This window comes from Felis catus, chromosome B3, assembly GCF_018350175.1.
Source record: "Felis catus isolate Fca126 chromosome B3, F.catus_Fca126_mat1.0, whole genome shotgun sequence".
NCBI classification, from domain to species: domain Eukaryota; kingdom Metazoa; phylum Chordata; class Mammalia; order Carnivora; family Felidae; genus Felis; species Felis catus.
In genome coordinates this window covers 110622083-110644375 of record NC_058373.1, presented here as the reverse complement: position 1 = coordinate 110644375, position 22293 = coordinate 110622083, and the positions used below count along the sequence as shown (strand labels likewise).

The 22293-nt window shown below is 39.8% G+C and overlaps 2 protein-coding genes and 1 non-coding gene across 9 annotated transcripts in view; 1 reads left to right on the top strand and 2 right to left on the bottom strand.

The window, feature by feature from the left end:
- Positions 1 to 1696: 1696 nt before the first annotated feature.
- HSPA2 (heat shock protein family A (Hsp70) member 2) lies at positions 1697 to 5049 on the bottom strand. Of its 3 annotated transcripts, none has more exons than XM_006932911.5 (2): positions 4483 to 5049; positions 1697 to 4139 (listed from the first exon to the last, which is right to left on the bottom strand). In XM_006932911.5, the coding sequence occupies exon 2, from the start codon at positions 4097 to 4099 to the stop codon at positions 2180 to 2182; it is 1920 nt and encodes a 639-aa protein (XP_006932973.1). In that variant the 5' UTR covers positions 4100 to 4139; positions 4483 to 5049; the 3' UTR covers positions 1697 to 2179. The 3 variants fall into 3 exon arrangements, with proteins under 3 accessions (XP_006932973.1, XP_019688690.1, XP_006932972.1); XM_019833131.3 differs by lacking the exon at positions 4483 to 5049 and adding an exon at positions 4315 to 4436; XM_006932910.5 differs by lacking the exon at positions 4483 to 5049 and adding an exon at positions 4274 to 4423.
- Positions 5050 to 9399: 4350 nt separating this feature from the next.
- On the top strand, positions 9400 to 9468 carry LOC111561246. The gene has a single exon (XR_002743598.2). It is a non-coding gene; the product is annotated as a small nucleolar RNA SNORD2 (small nucleolar RNA).
- Positions 9469 to 10265: 797 nt separating this feature from the next.
- Positions 10266 to 22293, bottom strand: part of ZBTB1 (zinc finger and BTB domain containing 1) — a 28964-nt gene continuing 16936 nt past the window's right edge. For 2 of the 5 annotated variants that reach the window (XM_023255764.2, XM_003987729.6), the window contains exon 2: positions 17688 to 21219. In XM_023255764.2, coding sequence (XP_023111532.1) covers positions 19060 to 21201 — 2142 coding nt within the window. In that variant the 5' untranslated portion in view covers positions 21202 to 21219 and the 3' untranslated portion in view covers positions 17688 to 19059. Of the gene's footprint in view, positions 12183 to 13214; positions 13829 to 17687; positions 21220 to 22293 lie in introns of those variants that run through there. The other 3 variants (XR_002743149.2, XM_023255766.2, XM_023255765.2) reach the window with 3 other exon arrangements.

Sequence of the window (22293 nt, the reverse complement as noted above, 5' to 3'; positions counted from 1 at the left end):
TGGTATTTGTGTTATGGCAAATTACCAGAGGCCACGCCATAGGATAGTCAAAGAGACTACCATTGGTCATTTTTTCTGATACTTTAGAAACTAATTTCTAAAGAAAGGTCTAAAATGAAACATACTATTACCAAATTGCCCTTTTGCACTTACAGAAAGATTCCATTATATTTTGAAGTTAGAGCAAGGGATAAGTGCTTTCAACAAATAAAGGACTAAGAAAAGGTTAATAGAATGAGCATTATGTTGGAAAAAATTCATGTTAAACATCACTCTAATGCTAGTATTCACCTGATTCTGTTAGTACTAAGGTAATTTGTCAAATATTTATGTGATGCTATCTGTAGTTAATTAAACACTCTTAATGCCTTCTTGCTGAAAACTTTCCATCAATGTGGCATTAGCATTAAAATACCTGAGTTACCAGCTTTTCAGTGTAAAGAGCAATTTCCTTAAATATTTTTTAAGTTTATTTTGAGACAATTTCAATATTGCCTTTTTATTTCACTCCCATCCACTCAAATGACTTTGCTTAAAAAATTAAAAAATAAAACTTAATGTATATACGAGTCAGCTCTTGTAGGTCAGGCTTATTATAAAGCTCAACATTTTTAGGCTAATTTGTTCTCTAGTTTTTATATTATTTAAAATATTAATCTCTCTACATGATACAGAAGGGTCCACTACTAAAAACGTAGTTTCTATAATTCACTGTTATCTTATGAACAACATGGAGCAAATCTACATCACTTGAAAAGAGGTATCGAAGTGTCTATATGTGACGAACACATTAGGTTAACTGTTTTCCAATCAGATTTACTGAATGTTTCCCAAGTTCCCCTTAAAGAGAATAAATCAGAACAAAGCAGAAGTGTCATTCCGCTAAAAAATACAAACATGAACCCCCTTCTCCAACGGATGTGGATTTTAAAGCTTAAGCCCAGGATAGTGGATCCCAAAGGGTTACCATATTCTTATCTGTAACAATCTCAAACCAAATATATGAGAAAATGGGTATGTTGTGTATTAACAAAACACAGGACTACCTTGCACTTTTCTCTTTTAGAAAAGAACTCTATTCTAGTGAGTTAAGGCAGGTATTGCAAAAGCATTAGGATTCTCAAATCAGAAAAAAAAAAAATCTTTATCTCCCTCTATCCCCCAGGTAATGGTAACTATTGAAAACACAGCCTTATTTGGCTCACAAGTTAAGCTGTTTCACTAGAAAATTAAAGTTAAAAACAAGTTTGACTACATTGGACTCTAATATTAAGTGGCTTTGAAGTTTGCTCTGCTGGCTCTTGTTTCAGGCACCTGCATGCACAAAAAGCAACTTGTTCCATACTAAGGCTATTGTCCGAGGACAACTCCTGCCCCAGTGTTTACTTTATACTTAACCCCAGAATATAGTTTGTATTCTGCTGGAATATTCCGGTGGATTTTTACTTGAACACTTAAGCCAAGCCTAAGGAGTCTGGGTACACTGGGTACACCAGACCTGTCTGGTTTCTTTATTAAAAGGAGGGAGAGAGTTTACCCAGATCTTCTCCTCTTAAATTATTGGTAATTCAAAGCAGGAATCTCATCTGAGAATTAGACAAGACTGACTTAGACACACTTCACCTCATACGAATCTCCTAAAGACCAACATGTTTAAAACTGTAAGAAGGGAAAAGTAAAAACTCCAAGACAGTAATTTTGACATCAATTTCAGCTTTACTTTAAATTTGTATTTATGCATTTGTTTGCAAAAAGTATGCCTGTCCCTAACGTTACTAAACGTTCATTTTAATCTTAAAGTAGTACATAAAAATAAACAACTCAAGCTTCTATATGTTTTTTTGTTACCAAGCTTCCACAGAACTTGTGTGCAAACTTCAGGTTTCTCATTTCAAATAAATCTCCATGCACAAACTAAGCTACTCAAAAATGCTCACGTCAGCAAACACCCAAAATGCGTTAAAGAGAAACCTCAAATAATGGTTTTAAAAATCAAACTGTAGAACTAACCTTTTATAATTAAACTAAGTTGTTGCACCCTTCCTTTTATATGCATACACGGGCTAAAGACTTCCAGCAACAGACCTCAGACTTGGCACAAAGGCATTTCAAAGGGGGGAAAAAAACAGAAGAAAAAAAAGAGAAAGGAAAAGAGGTTTACGCTGACTCGAGTGCAAGCTTAGTCCACTTCCTCGATGGTCGGTCCCCCGGAGGCTCCAGAACCGCCGCCGCTGCCGCCGCCGCCAGGACCGCCTTGGTAAAGTTTGCTGATGATGGGGTTGCACACTCTTTCGAGCTCTTTCTGCTTGTGTTCATACTCATCTTTCTCCGCCATCTGGTTTCTGTCGAGCCAGTTGATCACCTCCTGGCACTTGTCGAGGATCTTGTTTTTGTCCTGCTCGCTAATCTTGCCCCTCAGTTTCTCGTCTTCCACCGTCTGCTTGATGTTGTAGGTATAGGACTCTACCGCATTTTTGGCGGCGACCCGGTCACGATTGGCCTCATCTTCCGACTTGTACCGCTCCGCTTCCTGCACCATCCGGTCAATGTCGTCCTTGCTCAGACGACCCTTGTCGTTGGTTATGGTGATTTTGTTTTCTTTACCGGTGCTCTTGTCAGCGGCGGTGACGTTGAGGATGCCGTTGGCGTCGATGTCGAAGGTTACCTCGATCTGGGGGACCCCGCGGGGCGCAGGGGGAATCCCGGTCAGGTCGAACTTGCCCAGCAGGTTATTGTCCTTGGTCATGGCCCGTTCGCCCTCGTACACCTGCACCAGCACGCTGCTCTGGTTGTCAGAGTAGGTGGTGAAGGTCTGCGTCTGCTTGGTAGGGATCGTGGTGTTTCTCTTGATGAGCGGGGTCATGACGCCGCCAGCCGTCTCAATGCCCAGCGACAACGGGGTCACGTCGAGCAGCAGGAGGTCCTGCACGTTCTCTGACTTGTCCCCGATGAGAATGGCCGCCTGCACCGCGGCCCCGTAGGCCACCGCCTCGTCGGGGTTGATGCTCTTGTTCAGCTCCTTGCCGTTGAAGAAATCCTGCAGCAGCTTCTGGATCTTGGGGATGCGGGTGGAGCCGCCCACCAGCACGATCTCCTGGATCTGGCCTTTGTCTAGCTTGGCGTCACGCAGCGCCTTCTCCACCGGCTCCAGGGTTCCGCGGAACAGGTCAGCGTTGAGCTCCTCGAAGCGGGCGCGGGTGATGGACGTGTAGAAGTCCACGCCCTCGTACAGCGAGTCGATCTCAATGCTCGCCTGCGTAGACGAGCTCAAGGTGCGCTTGGCGCGCTCGCAGGCGGTACGCAGCCGCCGCACAGCGCGCTTGTTGGGCCCAATGTCCTTCTTGTGCTTGCGCTTGAACTCCTCCGCCAGGTGGCTCACCATGCGGTTGTCGAAGTCCTCGCCGCCCAGGTGGGTGTCGCCGGCCGTGGACTTCACTTCGAAGATGCCGTCCTCGATGGTCAGGATGGACACGTCGAAGGTGCCGCCGCCCAGGTCAAAGATGAGCACGTTCTTCTCGCCGCCGGCGCAGCCCTTCTTGTCCAGGCCGTAGGCAATGGCCGCCGCGGTGGGCTCGTTAATGATGCGCAGCACGTTGAGGCCCGTGATGGTGCCCGCGTCCTTGGTGGCCTGGCGCTGCGAGTCATTGAAATAGGCCGGGACCGTGATGACCGCGCTCTGCACCTTGCCTCCCAGGTAGGCTTCGGCGATCTCCTTCATCTTAGTGAGGACCATGGAGGAGATCTCCTCCGGGAAGAAGGTCTTGATCTCTCCCTTGTACTCCACCTGCACTTTGGGCTTTCCTCCCTCGCTCACCACCCTGAACGGCCAATGTTTCATGTCCGACTGCACCGTGGAGTCCTCGAACTTCCGTCCGATCAGCCTCTTGGCGTCGAAGATGGTGTTGGTGGGATTCATGGCCACCTGGTTCTTGGCGGCGTCGCCGATGAGGCGCTCGGTGTCGGTGAAGGCCACGTAGCTGGGGGTGGTGCGGTTGCCCTGGTCGTTGGCGATGATCTCCACCTTGCCATGTTGGAAGACCCCCACGCACGAGTAGGTGGTGCCTAGGTCGATGCCGATAGCCGGGCCGCGGGCAGACATCCTGACTGAACGATAGGCAAGCGACGTTAGGCGGCAACACCTAGGACAGAAAACCTGCGGCGTCAACTAACGGTCGCCTCGCACTAGACACCGCGAGCGCAGACACCGTCTCCCACTCCCCCTGCTCGGCTCCCTGCTCTTATAGCCGCCTCCCTGCCGCCTTCTGGAAACTACCGGAGCCAATCCGCTCCCAGGACCGCCCGCCACAGGCTTGCCTGGGTCGGAGTGACCCGCCCGTAGCCCAACAGATTTCTAGTTGGGTGAGGGGCGGGACCCCGGCCGGCGCTCAGAGGCGGGGGCGGCCGTTATGCAAATGAAGCCCCCCCACCGGGTCTCCCCAGCGGCCTCCAGCCGCCCTTCCACGCGCGCAGCCACCAGCTTACGAGCGTTAGGCTCGCGCCCCCCGGCCAGGTGTAGGCGCTTTAGTTCGTTCTTTGCCTTTCCTAAGGTGGGATTCGTCAACGTCCGCTGGATTGGCAGGGCATACAACCAATAAGCAGCTCGGACTCCCAAGTGGGTGGGGAAGGGAAAGCTGGGGCGTGGCGCAAGGAGGAGACGCGGAAGCGGAGTCGGGAGAGCGGAGCCACCTGAGCGCTTCGCTCAGTTCCTAAGACCATAAATGCGTCTCAAAGCCGAGTATCCCAACCAATCTAACACGCTGGGGTGGGGGCAGTTCCTTCGGAGTTGGTTGCTCTAAGAAACTAGGTCCAGAGCCGGGTTTGGTTTTTTTTTTCCTCCTGCTCCCTTCAAACGGAAGGGACTGGGAGTTGGTGTGGCCTGGGCGTGAGGGCGGCTTCCTCCGGCGGGGACAAAAAAAATGACTTTGAAGTTCCTGAGACGGGTCGTCGGCCTCCTGGAATTTTACTTCGCGTGCTTCGCCGCGTCTCTGTGGGTGTGAGCGCTCGATAAAAACCGCCTGGTGTCGGGACAGCAGTAGCCGGCCGGTGCGACCTGAGAGGCCGACGGTTTTTCTGCCCGCGCGCGGGCGGCCTGCACAATTGGAGATCGGGAAGCGGCTGCGAGTCGTCCTCCCAGGGTTTAAACTTTCTCCACCTCGCTCTCCATTTTTCCTGCTTGTCCTGCCTCTTAGAGCTCCCTGATTTCGTCTCCCGGTTCTCTCCGCTGCTTTCCTTATTTTCTTTTTCAAGTGCTTTATTCCCCAATTTGAGTTCTTCACCGGAAAAATCTATAAATTAATCAAAACCTGCACCTTGAAGCACCACTAAGTAACTTAGGCTGACGCCCCCCAAGATTCTCTCATCCCCAGCATGAGCTTGCGCTGGTGTTTATGACCGAGTTTTGTTTATGACCCAGCTCAACTGAAATTGTTTTCTTTAGCTATGCTGACGTTACATTAGAGACCTAAACCCTCAGAGTAGGTAGGTGAAAAAGGAATGTAATTCATTCTATTATGTTTAAGAGGAATTTGAGAATGGGTCTGGAAGTACTATCTGGCACCAGCTGCTAGGAGGTAGAAGCAGACCCCTATATTTGGACTCTCGAAGGACGACAGTAACCAAATTGCTGTCACGAAAACAGCGGCAACACTTCACATTAGGGGGGAAAGCTGGAGACATTCAACGAGCTTTAACAGATACCTATTATGTGAGAGTAAAAAGACAAATGAAATGGGCTGTTTTTATGAAGTTAAGGCTCTAATAAAAAGATAAACGTAATTTGAGAGAAGTGCTATGGGAACACAAAGTAGGGGAACATCCGAACAGCGCAGGGTGTGTTGGTGAGGGCTTCCTGGAAGCGATGGCACCGCTGAGCCAGGCGCTCAAGTTTGCCAGCAAAGAAAGGAGGGAGGGCCTTCTTGCCATGCGTTGTGGCATGGGCGGAGTTATGAGCAGCGTATGCTGAGGCAAATACAAGTTCTGGACAGAAGATTAGTGTCACTATAAGGAGAGGGGGACACAAGCACCAAATAGTCTCTTCGGGTGGACAGGATACATTTAGGAGCTTTACCTGTCGTGATTTTTTTCCTGAGGCCACGGGAAGGGGGATCCAGGTTTTGAAGGAGGCTGGTAGTATATAGCCCCTTTCAGATTTGGGTGAGACAATGCTGGAGAGGAGTTTTTGCCAAAAAAACAGAACAAAACAAAACACACATAGCTATCTGTGACCAAAAAGCAATGCTGACAGAACCCTATAAAATCACTCAATGAATATTCCTTTCTTTTATCTACTTGTGTATGTCATTTCCAATTTTAAAAAATACATCTGCTATTTGTTAGTCTCGTGGGTTACAGAGGACACTGGTTTTAACCACAATTCCCATCTCTTTTTCTATGAAAGAAGTTGATTTGGGACTAGGAACCCTTTTAAAGAAAATATTAGGGAAACAAAATAAAACCAAAAAGTTTCTATTAAAGTTGTCTTGAATTGTGAGTACAGACCTCTTGATTTTATTCTTGGAAATTTTTGCCTTTTATGTAATTAAAAGGGGAGAGGGGGATTAGAGGGCTGGAAAGCAATACAAATTCTTTGTAGAACTGATGATACAGTGTGATTGAGAGACAGGATCTCCGCTACAACTGTGAAAGCAGAACAGTGAGAAACAAACTCATCAGATCTCTCGTGTTCAGACAGCCCTCATACACTTCCTTCAAGCAAAGCAAGGCTGCAAAAAATAAACATGCTAGTTCTTACAAGCACTAAAATTGCAGCTTCAGGAAGAGAGAGGTTCCTTTGTATAGTAACTATGTACTATATGCATAGTTATTATAAATAAATCCTGCAGTCTAACTCCATATTCATCTTTAACACTGCTTTCCAAAACTACAATAGCAATTTTATCTGTATTTTCAGTATTTATATATACTTTTTCTGCTCTTCTTACCTAGTATATCGATGTTTTATACTTTTTTTCAAGTAAATTCTACTCCCAACATGGGGCTTGAACTCAGGTCCCTGTGATCAAATCACATGCTCTACCAGCTGAACCAGCTGGATGTCCCTATGTTTTATACTTTAAATGGCATCTGAGTTTTTCCCAAATAGACATAGTGTTTGCATTTTGATTTTATATGAAATAAACATTTGTAGTCCTAGAATATTGTCATATATTGACTGTTCTCGGAATTTTTATATTGTTGCTTATTTGTATTGATTTTTTTTATTTCTTCTTTTCTCTTTGATGATTGTGGCTCATAATTCATTTAAAATGTAGCCCATTAAAAATGATCAAATTTGCAAATTTATAATCAAATAATATTCATCAATGCCAGCAATGGTGCAGCCAAACAGGTAAATGCTGCTGGTGGGAATATAAATTAGTACACTCTTTCTGGAGGGCAATGTGACAAGATTTTTTTCTTTACCTTAAATATGATCATACCCTTCATTTAGCACTACTCTTTGTAGGGTTAATCTTAAGGAAATAATAGAACATACAGGTATATTATTTGTAATAACAACAATAATAAAAAGGACATGGCTTAAATATCTGACAATAAGAAAATGATTACATGAAGTGTAATACATTCCTATGATGAATTATTATGTAACCATAAAATTGTGTACAAGAATTTTTAATGACATAGGAAAATGTTCCTGGTATAGTTAAATGGGAAAATAAGATATAAGACTTTTGTAGCCTATTCTGTATGTAGGATAATCTTACATATATTGAAAATGAATCAAAATTGATTATCTCTAGATGGTAGGATTGTCAATAATTTTTCTAAATTTTCCTGTAATTTTACAAGGATTTTTAAAGCTTGCTTATTAACATTCAATTGAAACAAAGTTTGGTAGTTTACTATTTACATAGAAATTATTACTGATTTTCAACAAGGGAAAAATCTCTTTGGCAGATTATAAATACTGGGGTGTTTCAAATATTTTTAAAATCCAAAAACTGAAATTCTACACAGTCTGGAAAAAACAAGAGCTTCAACATATGTCAAACCCTCTAATTAATAATCCCCACCACCCAGAAGAATACCTGGAACACAGTAGTGATTCACTAGCTCAGTGTTTATGAAGAGCGGCCTGAGGCACATTATTTAACCAAAAACTGGGAAATAATAACTTCATTTTTTTTCCCATATAAGAAGAAGATACTCTGCCTCTCTCTTACATTTCTGTACTAAATAATACTACCAGGACCAAAAACTGAAACAAATTCACATCTGAAAATACTTGTACTAGAGATACAAAGATGAGTAAGATTAAGTCTAGAACTATGTTCCTGGGTAGTCAGGCCTGCCCTAAGGAGACTGAATAAGAAGAAATTTTTCCAGAATTACCGGGGGGGGGGGGGGGGGGGGGGGGGGGGAGGGGAACTTATGGATTTTCTGGAATCCTCTCAATCCCTACCCAGACACAACTTTCATAAAGGTTGTGGATTGTTTTGAGGAGTTAATGTTGGCCTGAAGAGAAAGCGGAGTAAGTAGCAGCCTGTAATTTGAGGGCCTACCAGCAAAGTGGAGCTGAACTGGTTATTTAAGATCTCTATAGGGGCGCCTGGGTGGCTCAGTCTGACTTCGGCTCAGGTCATGACCTCATGGTTTGTGAGTTTGAGCTGACAGCTTGGAGCCTGGAGTCTGCTTCAGATTCTGTCTCTCTCTCTCTCTCTCTGTCTCTGTCTCTGTCTCTCTCTCTCTCTGCCCCTCCCCTGCTTGCCCTATGTCTCTCTCCCTCTCTCAAGAATAAACAAACATTAAAAAACAAAACAAAATCTCTATAAATACTTCCATTTTATACTTCATTGGAAGTACCCTGTCCCCAAATTTTTATCCAATCACCTGTCACTATAGGAAAAATTTCACCATTTGCTCTTTTAGTCTTAAAAACCTGAGTCTTTAAAAGTTACAACTAGGGGCGCCTGGGTGGCGCAGTCGGTTAAGCCTCCGACTTCAGCCAGGTCACGATCTCGCGGTCTGTGAGTTCGAGCCCCGCGTCAGGCTCTGGGCTGATGGCTCAGAGCCTGGAGCCTGTTTCCGATTCTGTGTCTCCTTCTCTCTCTGACCCTCCCCCGTTCATGCTCTGTCTCTCTCTGTCTCAAAAATAAATAAATGTTAAAAAAAAAAATTAAAAAATAAAATAAAATAAAATAAAATAAAAGTTACAACTAAACTGCAGATACACTGTGCTCTGGAGGAGGACACTTCCTGGTATGGAAAGCTAAGACCTGCACCTGGAAGAGAGTCTTTTCCAGAAAAGAAGTGAATCTGTGACAATGACACTAACTGGGCCTTACTTCAGTTCTGTACAGTGCTAGCTTCGAGGATAGAATCTTGTGGAATAGTCTGACTGACCCAATATTGTCGCAATTGTTAATACTTAACTAGATTCTGTGCAATTACGGCAATCATCTTTGGGAACTGGACTACAATGAAGAGAATACACTTTGCTGACCACTTTGGGGGATGGGTGCAACTTTCATCTCTTAAGCTGAACATAGACAAAATGAATTATATTGGTAAGGAAGTTATTTCTCTGAATACATTGTCATTTTGAAAATTAACCCTCTGAAAGAACTAAATACTATGTCAGTGCATTTTTTTATAAATGATTATTTCTTTTTTGATTTTATTTTAGAGAGAGAGAGAGCACGAGCGGGGAGAAGGGCAGAGGGAGAAAGAGAGAATTTTAAGCAGGCTCCATGCTCAGTGAGGAGCCCAATATTATGGAGCTCCATCCCATGACCGTGGGATCATGACCTGGGCCGAAATCAAGAGTTGGACGCTCAACCGACCAAGCCACCCAGGCGCCAATATTATTCCTTTTTATATTATGAGGAAACCTAATTGATTTTTTGCCATCTGTGTTTGCCATAAGATAGTACTTTTCTAATCATTCTATATAAAATAATCCAGGATTTGGCGATAAGAACTTTTTGTAGTTTTGCTTTGCATGCTTTTTTTTTTTTTTTTTTTTTTTTTTTTTTAAGATTTTAAGTAATCTCTACCTGCAACCTGGGGCTCTAACTCACAGCCTTGAGCTCAAGAGTCGCATGCTCTACAGACTGAGCCAGCCCGGTGTCCCTGCTTTGTGCACTTCTTAAGCTGCTCAGGAACACAATAATTAGCTATCTCCGATATTTTATTATTTTTGTATTAGGGAATGGATGGGGTTGATAATAATTTTTCAGACAAGTCATTCTGTAAAAGAGCCAGGTTGAAGAAATACTGTATAAATAAAGGTAATATACAGACAGTTTAACTTCTGAACATAGAGGAGGAAATTTTATTAGGTAAAAGCAACGGATTAAAATATGTAACAAAAATTTTCCATGTCACTCAGTAACTCCATTTCATACTAACATACAGAAAATAATCACATTATAGAATGCATTTATATCACTTATAGTTATTGTAATTCATTACAGTTATAGTTTGGTACAGTCAAAATTTAAGCCACATTTCTTTTCTAAATCTACTTCTACATCATTATGTGTTGAGTCTCTACTGTGTCAATCTGGTACCTTTAATTACAGGTAATCTTTTATCTTGTCTGTTTCCTACTTGTTATAAGTCTGCAGGTTCATATGCTTCCCAAGAGATTCGCTATAGTTTTTTATTTTTTGTTTTTTAGAATCTAACACTTTTCTAAACTTACTTCTCTTAAGGCAGTTGAATTCGTATGAACTCAAAGTCTTTACTTCTCCTATCCCTTCAGGCCCCTATACCCACTACCACATTCTAATTAACTTTCATTCTAATTGACTTTATCTAAGTTTTTGTTAGTCTAATTATTAGAAGGAATATTCAAGTTATCATCCCACTTTATAGCTAGAGATTTTAAATGACTTAACTTTTGCATATACTATTATATATACTCTAAGTTAGATTTCTTTTTGTAATTCTTTACTAAAACATTTGAAGAAATAGGCATAAAAACAAAATAAGCATTTCTGGAAATATATAACATCAGGATATTGCATAAGAGACAATAATAATAAATAATGAATTGGATAGACAGTTAAACAAAAGTAAAACTATGAGTATCTCACAATAAGGAAATAGTATGGCTGTAAGATTCGTATGGTTAAGAAACGTGTGTATGAGCATATATATATATATATATAAAAAACAAAGTATTTGAAGCCAGGTTAAAATCTCCTCAAACATTTCATTTCCCGGTGAAAGGTGTTTTGTTTGTTTGTTTGTTTTAAACACATCAATCATTGTTTCACTCAATACTTAGTTAAATTTTATCTTGAAATTTGAAAGCTGAGAAATATGGTATTATATGTTAATACTGAGAATAAATATTTAACAGAAACTCATTCTACCTTATTAGGTTATATTACTAAATTCAGAAGAAAATAATGTGTCTTAAGATACATTCTTTTTGTTGTCTGTGATTTATGAAAATCTACTATTGAAGTAATAACCACTTTGGTTTTCCTTTGAGTTAACAGGCTTAAAGGGAGCTTCATTAATATTAATAATCAAGTTTGTGACGAGTATAGACAGTGAAAAAGGAGGAAGGGCAAATGTTACATTACAACGAGTAATAAGTAGATTATCTTTTCTTGTTAAAAAATTGATCTCATTGTTTTTTTCTCTGTACCCACATCTCTTTATTTATACTCTAAACTGTAGATTTTGGAGTGTAATTTTTTTAATTGTCTAACTACATTTCATAATATGTAAACTGTGATTGAGATTATTTTAATTTTAGGATTATATGTGTTTACACAGATACGTTATTATCTCTTTATAATATATTTATGGTAGCCTAGCAACCCCTTTTATTTTAGAAGGGACCATGGAAGATAATTAGCATATAAAGTCTCATTTTAGTGTAGCTTTAACCACTGATGCCATATGAATATTCTGTTACTTTTCTTTAGCAGATTTTCCACAAATACTAGGAGAGTCACCGTGAATCAATTTTGTCACAGCAAAGTGATTCCAAAGTGATCTTTACTGAGTTTTCTTGGATCCTTGAAACTGGAACCTTTGGGACTGATGAGGTTTGTCAGGAAGACAGAAAAGATGGTGTCACTTCAGATCTGATATTCCTGGGTCTGGACTTAAAGATTATCTGTTGAAGATTGATTCTTCCCCATGTCCTCTCCAAATTCAGATCTCACTTCTCCAGAGGTTTAGAAGGCCCTATTTCACCACTGCCACACAGAAAAAGACAAAACTCAAGAAAAATAATATTACAAGTTGACTGCTCTACAAGATACAACATAATTCTTAGGTCAGAATTTCATGGCTTGGGGCACTAGGCCAGCATAATATTACTAGAACAAGGAATGGAAGCAAAAGCATAGTTCCTGGGACTTAAATTTATTTAATTTCTTCCTTAATGTAACTCATTGAACCCTTCAAATACAAGGTGTTCTTACTACTAATACAATTCTTCAACTTTAGGGGCACCTTTTTTCTTGTGATTTAAGCTAGAATGGGTAGGACACACACAACAACATGAAGAGTAAGTGGTCAGCCAGGTAGAGGAAAGTAGGGAGAAAGGAAGCAGTTAAGAGGTCTTTCGTCATTCAAATCAAATAATTTTACAATGTGCTTTAACCTTTTTTAAAAAGTTTATTTATGTAAGTAATCTCTACACCCAAGGTGGGATTCGAACTCACGACTCCGACATCAAGCACCACACGCTGTACTGACTGAGCCAGCCAGGTGCCACACGATGCATTTTAACTTGTTAATGGCAAATCTCTGATTGGAAGATCTATCTAACAAATTTAAAAGTTCATGTTCTCTTTACTGAGTGCCTTCAGCCATCACACTAACATTGTTTTCTTCAAATATTAAATGTTGCACACTCTGCAAACAAAAATAAAGTACACACATGAACCCTGAGAAGGAGCTTTCCTTCAAATTCCTCAGTTCACAACTCTCCTAAACTGCCTCAGTGATTCTGGGTAGAATTGTATTTTTTGCAACAATGCTTTACCCTTTTTTTTTTTTAAAGAGATTGTCTCTTAAAATATTTTCTCCCACATCAGGGAATGCATAAGCATTTGAAAGAAAAGATGGCCTTCATAATCTGGATGGAATTCTATTTCTGTCATCCAAAAATGAGCTTTGCTGATTCTGACTAGTATTAAGTACAATAAAAACAACATAGTAACTTCTGAAATAAAGCTTAGGTGGGGGCTTCCTAGGCTGTCCTCTTTAAACTATTCCTTTCTCACATAGGTAAGTACAGAGAGTCATGCAATTTTCTCACATAAAATTGTTAACATTCCTGATTCTGAAAGGAAATGTCTTTTACATATTTGTCATCCCCGGCCTGAGAGTTTCCTGTGACGTCTTACTTGGTCACAATGATGATGAGTGTATGGATACATTCGATTCAGAGCCAAGTACTGCACTACAATATTTACACCATCTTTTTTGTCAACAAATGAGTAAGATAATGAGAAATTCTAATGGCTTCCTGCCCCCTAGTGATCTGTGGTCGATTTTGATAGAAAGGATGAACAATTCTGTCACTACCAATGGACCTCAGTGATTTGGTTCTCCTGGATATAAGGAAACGATTTAAGCTTCTTAATGATAAAGTCAACTAAGCACCTGAATATAAATATGTAAGTGGTAATAAACGGGTTCAAAATTAGCATGTTTACAAGCTATTGGCATTTAGTTTGTATTTACCAATACTCACAGACATAAAAGTCCTTGCATTTTAAATCCTTGCATCTTTGCTTCTTGCCAGCATATAAATTTATAAGTAGCTACATTTCATCTGGTTTTAGTATAAGGCTCTTCTGATATGTTACCAAGTAGTATGTCCTTGAGTTTGCTAGAAGGCAATGAAAGTGGGCCACCTGAGTAATTATAAAGGCATCATCCATGAGTCTTCACCATCTTATTCTCTTTTCACTCAAAAAATAACATTTGGCAGATGGTAGAAAGACCATTAAAGTATAGATTTAATACAGTATAGTAAAACCTATTGTATAGCTTTTAGAAATCAGGCAATAGACGTATCAAGTTAAAGTCAGATTAGATTGGGAGGGGGATTGTTTCACTTAAACCATTAACTGTTCTTTTTTTTTTTTTTTTTTAAGTTTGCCGCTAGGTTAGCGTGCATAAACAGCTGTCGTTTCCTGAAACTGTCTTTCATTTCTTTTATGAGTAAGACTGTGTTTATAAGTTTACACTAATATTTTTGGTAAATTGAACTATAAAGAGAATAACCAACTTTTGATTTTAGACCAACTTACATTACTCTATAATCAAACCAATCACAATATGCCAATTAAGAATTTTGTTTTGTTTTTTAGCCAAAGACATGAAAATTTTCTTATCCACATCATCTGTTAAGGCAAAAAGGAAACTAGTTATTCTGGGGTCCTGGCTTTTCTTGGGAATACTTTCAAACGGCTGGAATTATTCAACTCATCAGTCTCATAACCAATAAAATGGTGATTGCTTGGAGATGAAAACATAAAGGTCAGGAATAGGGAAAATAGAAGGGAAAAAAAGTCACAGTAAAAGTACAGAAGTGGAATTCAAATTAAATTTTAATTGGGCACTTACAATGGGTCTTCCCAAATGGCTGATTATACCACTGAAGGTTTAAGTTTAAATAAAGGAAAATTAAAACATGTCAATAGTCAGGATTTATTTCTAAAACATCACTCTGAATGTGACCCATTCAAATAAAAAGTTTTGAGTCCAACTGATATGTTTCCACATTATTCAATGCGTTCATTAAGTACCTTACCAGGCACAGCAGATCACAGATGCAACATGGAGCACAGAGTTTCACAGGAGCTTTATCACACGTGTTCCTAGGCTCAAAAGGGCCTCCTTTGTACTTCTTGGTAGGTGAGGTATGTGGCTGAGTGGTTAAGTACAGGCATGTAGAAATCAAATAGGTCTAGGCTCAATTCTAGCTCTTGTGGTTAATTTCTGTGTGATCTTAGGAAAAATACTCAAGTCTCTGTGAACCTCAGTGCCCCATCTGGAAAATCGAAAGAATACTTACCTCATAAGGCTGTGAGGCTTAATTAAAATTGTGCATGTAAAGCACTTGGCGGAGCATAAACAGCGCTAAGTAAATGGACGCCAGGATTACTAAGGGAGAGCTCTAGGATGGATGGATCAAGGGCTTCCTAATCTGGGCGGCATCTTCGTGCTCTTAAACACCCAACAGCACCCTACTTGCTTCACTTGGCTGGCATGCATCCTGTAATCCCGTTCCCTACACCTCAAGTATCAAGGAGATGGGGGGCATTCCCCAAGGATATGTCCCCACACAGCTTTTTGGCACCCTGGTGGCCTAGGCATTGTACTGCTACGCTGCCTGAGGAGCGCTGGCATTTATCACAGACAAACATTCGTTACAAAGGAGGTGGGGCCCGGTGAGGAAAGATGAGGAACTGATCAAGTAGATTCATGGAAAGCAAATTAATTTTAACTCACAAAACCCATTAAAAATCTAGAAACACGCCACACTTCTTTACTCCCAACAACGTGTACTGATACACATCTGGGTTTTCTTTTGGTTGGTACTAGTTCACCTTTTTGTTAACAATGACAAGTTTTATGTTTACTTTAACTGTTAAACTGATTATGGGGGGGGGGGGTTCCAGAGATCTATTATATATGGAAGTTCCTTAACTTGTGGTATAGAGGAACAAGTATTGTTTAACCAGGGAGAAAGTTGCCAACCATCACTAGCCTCTCTTCCTACTTTTTTAGAATAGAAAAGTTAGTATATTGTCTCAAGCATTTAGGCATATCCTTGGCATGTTCACAGCAATTGTTTCACTAGGCATTTTATAGCTGTAATTATTTTAATGTATCAGTATTATTTTAACCTACCAAAGTACTTCAATCTCTACTCTCACCTAAAACAATCCCAAATGTTTATATTTTATTCAACTCCTACATCTCATTCGTATTTTTGTTTTCAACTACAGCACTTAAATACGATTTTTCATGTCAGTCTATTATTTTTCCTTTTGATTGGTGCTCTGACTGCCCTAGCAAAGTTTGTCCTTATTTTAATTCTTTTAGTTCTATAACTAGCCCCTAGAATCCCTGTTCTTTCTTCTAAGTTTTGTCCATATTCGAACTTCATACATTAAACTAGCCTTGTACCATTTTACGCATGAGTCATTTGCCTCAATAGTTTTACTTTAAGAATATGGGTGAGATTAAGACAGATTTCTGAGTCCTACTACACTGCCACCCTGTTGTGCTTCGGTAATCTGAGATTCTTAGTGGTGCTTATTACAGAATTATAAACATCCACGTTGCACCGTAACCGGTGACAAGCTTTGATAGGCACGGACTCCATTTCTCTAAGATTTCTTGCTGAAGAACAAAGGCCTTTTAAGCAAGACTCTGTTTGTGAGACACAAGATTCCACAGATATCTGTCTAGATTTTCCCTTCATTTTTGGATTCGGAGCCTAATTACATAAGTTGTAAAAGGCAGGAGGAGAAGGTAGCTTCCACAACCTCGATTCATTGCCTTCACAGCACGGAGGGCAAGAAGCAATAGCAAGGAGTTACAGCTCTGTAACCCCAGGAAAGGAAGGAAGTCAGAAGAAACTGGGTTGGAGAGAGGTGTCAGCCATTTTTCATTCCCCTTAATTGTAAGAGGCAAGTAGCTTTTAAATGTACTCTCTGCCTTAATGAGGAAAATTTGTACATTATACCCACAGGAGCCTGTGCTGCCCTATAGCTGGTTCCAAAACAAAACAAAAGTTGTTCTCAGTAATATGGAACTGGAGGGACACATGGCGAGGTGGGGCTTCGCGAAACCATAAACTTCTCAGTTATGTAAAGTTAGACATTATGTTCAATGTTTATATATTTGCTTGCTAATTGTTGGCTGTCGGTCCATGTCAAAACATTAAATTAACCCTCCCTTTTCCTAATGGAATAGACAATCCTTTTTTACAGCACGGGAGTATTTAGAAACCACCCTATTCTTTAATGGTGGGAAGCCACTGCAATAGATTTTGGTGGAGATCATGGAAAAAAGTGATTCCCCCTAAAAATTATGTTCACTGAGATACTCTATCAATAGTTTGGAAATTTGTTGAGTTTATCTTATCTCGTTACGCAACCCTCTGACGGTCTCTGGGTTTGTTACAGAGCTTTTATCAGGTTCTTATCAGTAATATATACACCATATTTCAAGTGGCACTCCAGATTTAATTCCTTGATAAACTACTGTGTCCAAGACTTAGCTGAATCACTTTTCCTGCTTTTTCTGCTAGGTGGCTTAAAAAAAAAAAAAAAACTCCTAACTTCTTGTTTATCTATTAGTGTATTTCCCCCGTCTCTATTTCCCATTATCTTAATACCACATGCCACCTGCACTGTCCCTCTTCTTACTTATCCTATTCTTACTTGTATCCCCACAAATCTCCGAGCTCACACTGTGCTCCAGTACTTCCTTCTCTTTCAGCTAGGTCTGTGTTCGTCAGTGTCTCAATTCTCTTGGCAATTTTTCCTTGTATGCAAATTGTATAGGAAAATAGGACTTGCATAGCTTAAAAATCTGACGTAAGCAAAAAGAGCAATGCTGTTAAGTTACTGTGCATAATTACAGAATTGTATGTTTAAATACAGACTAAGACCCCTTGCGTTATGAGAAGGGTATGACAATGCAAGTAATTCACATTAAAAGGCATTCTATTCGGTAGATGTGTTTATTGGTGTGTTGGCTGTGCCAGTGTTTTAATTCACATGTAATTCAAGGTAGACCCTGTGTCAGCAACAACTAACAATGATACTCCTTTAACTAAAAATGATAAGCTATTTCTACTTATATGCTCTGTGATTATTTTATAGTCCTCAAATTTTGTAGTCCTTTACAGAAAAAAATAGTAATAAAGCATGGCGATAAACTGCAATTTGCCACAACACGTTTCCTCCAAATCTTAGTATAAAACACAAGACATTTTTTTGCACACTCTACTTTTATAGAACAACCAGGTTTGTAATTGATTTCTTTATTTTATTTGATTTATCAATATACATGGCAGCTTTCTCAAATCTCAAAGTTAAGTTCCAAAAGTATGTAATTTTAAAGATGAAAAATCATTTTCCTTTAGATGTCATATTCCTAGAGAGCTATTAAAGTCTATTTATAAACAAAAATAATTGATAAACTAATACACTTTAGAAATCAGAATATTTTAAATTATTTTAAATGAATACAAGATATGTCTTTTTAATTAACTATCATAGTTAAATTTAATATCACAAAACAAAATGACATGTCCCCACTAATTTCTCCAGTGGGGTAAAGTCATTGGATTTTACACTTAATATAAGTTTTAAATGTGATTATTAAATGATAATATTTTATCAATTATAGGAAATATTCATTTATAGGAATTTCCTTAGGTCCATCAATCTTTTTAGGCCAAGTTTGAGCCCATGTCAACCTTCAAGTTTAGAGTCAATGCACCTAGCCTGCCTAACAAGCATGTCAATTAAAGAATATGGATTTCATTGATAAAAAAAAAAAGGGGGGGGAATAAACAGTAGCTAAATCACTGTTCAACTTACCAAAAAAAAAAAAAAAAAAAAAAAAGCTAATAGCAAATGAGATAGTTTCCAAGAATTACTTTAAAAAGTTTTTTTAAATAAACACAAATGGCCAATGATGTTGGATTTAAAATTTCACAGGATAACCTTACAAAGAAAAAAAAAAAACCCACATAGAAATAGTAAAGTCATCACCTTATGATAAAAAAAACTAAAGTTTAATAGTCATTGAAGGGGTAACAACCACTTGTAGTCTACATTGAAAAGTAATTTTAATCATAGCTAAAACAAACTAAAATCAAAGAATTCTATGAAGAAATAACAAAAATGATAAACATTTAATAACATCTAAAATGTAGATACTTAAGATCCTAAACAAAAATATTAAAGGTAAAAGGGCCTTGAGATCTTTCTCCAACAATTCATCTTATAAAATCAATTTCTAAATAGCTCATATCCTTTGCTTTGGTGTTTTGTCTGCTATCAACTAAACGTGAGTACAGTAGAAAATCACTTATGTTCTTTTCAAATGCTTGGCATTATAATGTGATCTCATATCTTTCCTCAAATTAAATTTGGCTCCACATATTCCACATGTATACAGATGAACATCCATGTGCTGTTCCAACTGTTCATTATTTGGGAAAATCTGAAAGCAGACCTGGCATATAGTCTCACCAGCAGATAAATGAGAAATCATATGCCGTACATGGTCATGTTTTCTGAAGTTTCCTTGATCACAAATGGAACAGACATACCTGGCCATGCCTTTGTGCATATCATTGTGCAGTCGCAACTGACGCTCTCTTAAAAACTGCTTTCCACATGTCTGACAGACAAACTGTTTCTCCTTGGTGTGAACAGTGTAGTGTTCTCTCAAGTGGCACCGCTGATAAAATCCTTTTCCACACAGATTACAAAAATGCTTTCGTCTGTGATCTCTCTCGTTTTCTTCCATGATGGCACTCTTAAACACATCTTGGTCTAGGCAGCTAGACATATGTTCAACCACCAGGTTCTCAGTTTCAAAACGCTGGCCACAATTCGGACATCGGAAAGGACAGGCAGAATGTTTAAATAACTGCTTTTTTTGGATACTGTTTATCTGGAAATGATTGTCCCTGAAATCATCCAACATTTCAACAAACATATCTCTTATTTCTGACTGCTCATCAGGATTCTCTTCCATGTCCATTTTCTCCTCGGCATTTCCTAAGCCATTCATTGTCAGATCTTGGGGTTCTCCACATCTCTGCGCATGTTCCTGGAGCTGTCTGCCCTTAACAAGGATCTGTCCGCATTTACCACACGCACAGATATTTTCAATGTGTTTGGCTAAGTAATGGGATGACAGGTCCTCCTCGGTGATTGTGAGTCCGCACAGCTCACAGGACGCATTTTCGGTATCCTCTTGTACCGGACTGCTGTTGTTAGGGGGCCTCATACTTTCTAAACCTCCTCTTTCTTCAGCACTTATTGACATCCGAGGTTTTAGAGTTTTCCTACCACTTTTTTTAATACCGATCTCTTCTTCAACATAGTATCTATAAAATGGCTCTTCAGGTTCATCTTCTAATTCGTCGTTGTCAGTGGATTCGTTACAGTCTTTATCAGTAACTTTAATGATGTTAAAGTCTTTCAGTTCGTCTGTAGGAATATCTTCTGGCTCCATCTTGATAATGATTCTTTTCCTTTCGGCAGCTCTGCTTTTTTCTTCGCCGGCGAGCTCAGACTCCACGGTGCTACTTTTTCTGCTTCCAGGGGTTGAAGTCGAATCCTCGGCCGCCTGGCTCGGGTCTCCTCTGTATTTGTCCGTCTGCGTAGAAAATGTTTTAGAAGAATCCTTTTCACCAAACTCAGCTTTGATATTACTGTCTTTTCCATCTCTAAGATCCACTATTCTGTGGTAGGATCTTGTGTTTTGGTACGAATGTCTGTTAGTACAGGTTAGCACGTGCTCATCTAATAACTTTTCACAGCTAAAGCCAAATCCACAGCTGTCACAGGTAAAACTCCGTCCAAAGCGTCGTGACACGCGTTCTTTTGGAGTAGATAATTTGGACACCGAACTTTTTTTACAGACATCAAACAGTGGTTCCGGAAAATTACCTAATTGTAAAGACTCTTCATCGGGCTCTCTGTTATGTGGTGTATTTACGGTTGAACTGGGTTCTGCACACCACCTATTGGCCTCACTGCCATTTCTAGCCACTGTGTCTTCATACATTCTTACCCCAAAGATCATTTTGCTGTTCTGTTTGCTAGAAGCAGAAGATGAACACTTGGAACTGGAACAATCTGCATCCTGTATGTCTTCTAAGCAGTCAGGAACATTGTACAGCTGTAGATAGTTCATTGCCACTTTAAACTGCTCAAAACTAGAGGGAGCAGTCATGATTTTGCCTAAATACATAAACTGCAGAATGAGATCAAAACACTCGGCGCTAATTTTCATGTTGCTGAGATTCAGTTGCGCAGTACTGTGCTGATGGTTCATGAAAAACATTCTAAAATAGGAGCTACAGGCAGCCAGAACTGCTTTGTGTGCTTGGAAGTAAATGTCATCGATCGCAATACAACAGTCACAGAGAAAACCCCATTCCCTTTGGTTGTTTAGCTGCTGAAGGACGTAGCTGCTGTGGCTGGGCTTTGCCATCTTCTATGAATTAGAGACCTATGTAAAACAAAAATAGTAAAGTCAGACGAGATATCTTGAGAAACCACCTGAAGAGTAATTTTGATCACACTTTGCGACTTGTGTGACTTTGCTATTATAACAAAGGTATACGTAGTTTTCCATTCCAGTGTAGTAAAACTCAATAATATATACCTGAATGCTTTTTTAAATTTGAAGATGAAGATAGCCATTTAGTCAAGCTTCCCACTTTGATTTTAAGAAGCACAATGGGGGCACCTGGGTGGCTCAGTCGGATGAGCATCTGACTCTTGATTTTGGCTCAGGTCATTATCTCATGGTTCGTGGGATCGAAGCCCTCAGCGTGGAGCCTGCTTGGGATATTCTCTCTCTCTCTCTCTCTCTCTCTCTCTCTCTCTCTCTGGCCCTTCCCCACTCACATGCTCGTGCTCTGTCTCTCTCAAAATAAATATTTTGTTAAAAAAGGAAACCCAAGCTAAGGTATCAAAAACAAAAACCATCACTTTGGTTTCCTCAAACTATGTTGGGAATAACATTTACTAGATTTGAAAGGAAAAAGTTTAAAAGTACCTGACGGATACAAACAATGAAAGTAAATAAAATAACAACTTAAACTGAAAGTTCATAAACTAAACTACAGAGTATTAAAAACTTAGGTAACGGGTATTAAGGAATCACTGCTTATATTTAAGTGTGTTGAATGTATTTTGGTTAAAAGAGTCCCTATCTTTTAGATAAACACGCTAACATATTTATAGATGATGTGATGTACCCTAAACTATGCGTGAAAAAAATCCAGTGAGGTGGGTGCGGGGGCTATAGGTGATACAAAATTGGCCATTTATTGGCCATTTATTTTTGTAGGTTAAAAAAAAATTTTTTTTAATATTTATTTATTATTGAGAGACAGAGAGAGACAGAGCATGAGTGGGAGAGGGGCAGAGAGAAGAGGAGACACAGAATCTGAGGCAGGCTCCAGGCTCTGAGCTGTCAGCACAGAGCTTGATGCGGGGCTTGAACTCATGGACAGCGAGATCATGACCTGAGCCGAAGTTGGATGCTCAACTGACTGAGCCACCCAGGCGCCCCCCC

Bases quoted from the DNA above. Each gene is read 5' to 3' on its own strand.
- HSPA2 (XM_006932911.5), bottom strand. From the start codon at position 4,099: ATGTCTGCCCGCGGCCCGGCTATCGGCATCGACCTAGGCACCACCTAC.